The sequence below is a fragment of the Penaeus japonicus genome, unplaced genomic scaffold, assembly GCF_977035675.1.
Source record: "Penaeus japonicus unplaced genomic scaffold, GWHDUDI00000001_assembly GWHDUDI00000003, whole genome shotgun sequence".
Classification (NCBI taxonomy): domain Eukaryota; kingdom Metazoa; phylum Arthropoda; class Malacostraca; order Decapoda; family Penaeidae; genus Penaeus; species Penaeus japonicus.
Window position 1 is genome coordinate 37357846 of NW_028234405.1, and position 4628 is coordinate 37362473.

The following is a 4628-nucleotide window of genomic DNA, read 5'->3' on the forward strand; positions in this document are numbered from 1 at the left end:
TTCGATGTTAGGTTCCTTTATTTCCAAAATACTCTACCACTATCTTTTACCAGGCGGTATCACTGGTAATATTGACTTGGCCGTCTGTTCTTGGAGTGCTTATCTCCCTCCCCTTCACGGTCTGTTTTTAGCTTTTCCTTTGCTTTAGTTTCTTATATCATATTGTATAGCATTATAGGTATTGCCATTAGTTGTCTCCTTTGAGTAAGGACCACCATCTTAGCACTTTTCTTAACGCAAATCAACCAATCAAAACCGTTGGAGGCAAGGCTTTGGCAAATGGCGCCAGAGCAGGAGATGACCAATTATCCGTTTACGAAGAGATCGTCTTGGCGAAGGATTATGATGCCCTTCCCCTTACGCACATTTTGGAATACATTACATTACGCTATCTATCCAATATACCCTTCAAATAAACCCCAACAGAACCCGCCCGTTTTTAATTATTGGAGGCCATTTCAGATTACTATTTCACTTTACTTGAAGAGTTATTGACGATAAATTTTGATATATTCAAATTAACCTTCTGTTAATAATATCGTACATGCATCTCAGAAGGTTAGTATATCATGGCGTTTAGAAGTGACCGTGAATGTGACACATCCAAACGATTAAGATAATTGTCCGATCATAACCAATCTTAATATATATATATATATATATATATATATATATATATATATATATATATATATATATATATATATACATATATATATATTCGACCTCAGTCGAAACGCGTCAAATACATCCTTTGCATTGCATAGATAACTAGTCTCATTCATACCTTTGTTCTAATATATATATATATATATATATATATATATATATATATATATATATACATATATATATATATATATATATATATATATATATATATAATANATATATACATATACATATATACATATGTATGTGTGTGTGTGTGTGTGTGTGTGTTTGTGTGTGTGTGTGTGTGCGTTTCACTGCATGGAAAGGTGACACTCCTTACATCAGTAATGATAAAGGAAAGAATAAGACAGCTAAATCGTCCACAATTTATGATTCCATCAGTTTCTTTTTGGTCAGTCCTTCAAGAGCTATAACATGCTGATTCAGTTTCTCTTCAGTCCGACTCATCGCGCGTTGCCCCTGGTCAGCGTCAGGGAGAAATGTAACTGTGACGTTCTCCTGATCTGTTTCTTTCCCATCTTCTGGTTCTGAACCTTGAGGCTTCTCCAGGCAGTTCTCGGGAAGGAGGTTGGTGAACCGCCGTAGAAGAAATATGATGCCGTAGATGATTATGAGAGGGGGCCCTGTCATCATGATGGTCGCCACAACAGGCAGGGAGGCTAAATCGCTGTCGAAATTAAAGGTTCTCTTAGGACTGATTATTAGGGATGAGGAAATGATGATTAAATGGCTACCTCTTATTTCACAGAATAACAAAATACACTTATCTCGTCGTGATTACATTATTACATGAGTCGTTGAGATGCCGTGACAATAATTAATCGGACTAGCGTGGAAGTCCTTATAAATCAGAAAGTAAAACTGACATACAAAATATGTGGACGGACGCTACAGTTATCTAAGCAGGTAACGCGAAAGCCAGGTAGCAGCAGGTAACGCGAAAGCCAGGTAGCAGCAGGTAACGCGAAAGCCAGGTAGCAGCAGGTAAGACACGCCAGTAAGCCAATGAACAGTATCCATCAACCAGTAACTAGACACCCTATCCCAACTCACCTGTCAGGACTTGGCAAGGAGAGCTTCAGCAGAATGAAAGCCACGCCAGCATTCTGTAACGCCGTCTCAATGCTGATGGCTATGACCTTGTCCCTCGCGAGGCACCACAGCATAGCGAACACGGCGCCGAAGGCATATCCACAGAAGGACAGGATGACACCGGCGACTGGCATCTCCCATGTCATCATCATGAATGCCTTGTACGAGTTGAAAATGCCGATCTGCGAGTCAGGGATGGTGATGGCTTTGGTGTCAGAATAATTGTGTTTAATTCTAACAATTACAGTAATAACACTACTAACCAAACACAATCATTGTTGAATTTTATGGTTTTATCTTCATCATCATTATTATCACTTTTGTATGATCATCATTATTGTCATTGTCATTATTGTTACTTTTATAATAATCGTTATTATTGTTATCATTATCACTGTTGAAATAGTAATGATAATTATTATTATTGCTATTACTATTATTATTTAATTTCATTTTTGTCATTATCAATATCTATCCTTATCATTATTATCCTTGCTCTTATAATCATCATTATTTTATCAGCATCATTATTATCCTTATTATTGTTATCAATCCATTGTTATGATTATCATAGCTATTGTTATTATTACTGTTACAATTATCCTTATCATATCTTTATCGTAATTATTTATTATCATTATCAATATTATCATCGTTGTGATTATCATTATTGTTACCATTATCATTATCATTACTATTATCATGATTATCATTTTTATCTTCATCGTTGTCATCATTATCATCATCATCATTAGCAGTAGTGTTTTTATTATAATCATCATAATAATCATCTCCATTATCAATATTATTATCATTCTGTTATCATTATCATCGTTGTTATTGCTCTCTTTGCTAACACCATCTTCAGAAGGTAATCATGATCATGACATTCATGGTATGATATTTATTTAGCTATCTATTTCTTCTATTGATATTATTACCTTGTTCTTAATATGTTCATTATTTAATCATAATGACTCAAAACATCACAACAAATATAAATAACTGGCCAACGTTAATCAATTGAGCGTATCTACTTCAGTCTGTGCCTAAAAATAGATTTTCTCGTCAAAGAAAACCAATCGTTGCGTTGGAATATCATGGTAGACTATTTTATTTCATTTAGTAGTCGTTCCTTTGCTTAAATGAATGGACTTTTTAATATGTTGTTATTGGTCGAACAAGACGATATCTATTATATTTATCTATATCTACAGGAATAGAGGTCAATGGTATTAGCCCCATTAAGGGTAATTATTATTATAATTAAATCTTTCTCGTCGTGAAGCGGAAAGGAATAGTAAATGAATGACTCATGGACTTATAACCATTAGAGAAAAAACATGTAATTACCGTCATAAAAAACAAAATGATGGCGAAGGTAAAGGGTTTTATGATCCTCGACCCCTTTTTGGCCCAATCGGGTCGCTTGTGCCTGGGAAAGAGAATTGAGTTAAGCTTATTCCCCATGTCGTACCCGCGAAGGGATTTTATCTTGCGGACTGAATCTCTCTCTCTCTCTCTTTCTCTCTCTCGCTCTCTCTCTCTCTCTCTCTCTCTCTCTCTCTCTCTCTCTCTCTCTCTCTCTCTCTCTCTCACTCTCAATGTATATATCATAAATAAACATATCAAAATCAAATCAAATCTCTCTCTCTCTCTCTTTCTATCTATCTATCACACACGAACACAAACACACACACACACACAAACACACACACAAACACACACACACACAAACACACACACACACACACACACACACACACACACACACACACACACACACACACACTACATATGAATGGCAAAAACACTACCGTGTTGATAGTGTGGCAGAAAAACCCACTACACAAATCAAATTTATCTTAAAATGAGGCAACAGTTCGAAACTGGTGGATTTCGAAGCAGTTGTCTCATTGCTAAATAAGACTACAGTAATTGCAGCAATACTGTCATTGTCATTACTACTAACATGATGCTTATCAACATAACCATTACCATGCTGTATCGTTCACTATCACGTTCAGACAGACAAACAAACAAACAAACAAAAACCTCACACGAGTAATTCTTGTCAACCATGATAACCAAACAATAGGTCTCGAGCTCAAAATACCAATTAATGAAGATTCCTCTCTGATGACAGGTGGGCAGATGAGTCAGAAAATCACCGAGAGGGATTTGGAGGTTGTTATTGTCGCTCACACAAGTTTTTAAGAATGAGAACGAAACAATAAGACACGAAAAACACGTATTTACGGAAGATCCCACTAATAACAGGTATGGTGAGGGAGACAAGTAAGTCGGACAAATCACCAAGAAAAGCGCCAGTTCTTCGCTCACACAAGTTCAAACAAAAATGACGAAACAATAAGACACGAAATACCATTCATTGAATGAACACCCCAATGACGACAGGTAGACATTCGAGTTAAACGGATCACCGAAAGAGATTTAGAGGTCGTAATTATCACAGAGGAGCTCCAGGTCCTCAGTCACACAAGTTAAAACAAAAAGAGAACGAAACTATAAGACACGAACTTAATACACTACGTACTTGATGAAGATCCCGACGATGACAGGCACGGTGAGCGTGATGAGGGAGCCAGCCAGATTCCCGAAAGGGATTTTGAGGTTGTTGTTGTCACTCAGGAGCTTCTGGCCCAGCGTGAACATCCACAGGGGCATCATACCTGCAGTGAGATCATTAGAGCATTGTTATCATTATGATAATCATTATTGTTTATAATTTTTCTCATCTGTATCGTTATCATTTGTCATTATTGTTATCATCATCATCAGTATTATTGATAGTAATAGTAGTAAAAATATTATTATAGCGTGTGTGTGTGTGGGGGGGG

At 36.4% G+C, this 4628-nt stretch overlaps 1 protein-coding gene across 1 annotated transcript in view; it reads right to left on the reverse strand.

The window, feature by feature from the left end:
- Positions 1-1028: 1028 nt before the first annotated feature.
- The window catches only part of LOC122244298 (ileal sodium/bile acid cotransporter), a 16874-nt gene continuing 13274 nt past the window's right edge, over positions 1029-4628 (reverse strand). The window contains exons 4-7 of the mRNA XM_043002167.2: positions 4325-4460; positions 3121-3202; positions 1729-1949; positions 1029-1342 (exon numbers count right to left, since the gene is read on the reverse strand). Coding sequence (XP_042858101.2) covers positions 1042-1342; positions 1729-1949; positions 3121-3202; positions 4325-4460 — 740 coding nt within the window. The 3' untranslated portion in view covers positions 1029-1041. The remainder of the gene's footprint in view (positions 1343-1728; positions 1950-3120; positions 3203-4324; positions 4461-4628) is intronic.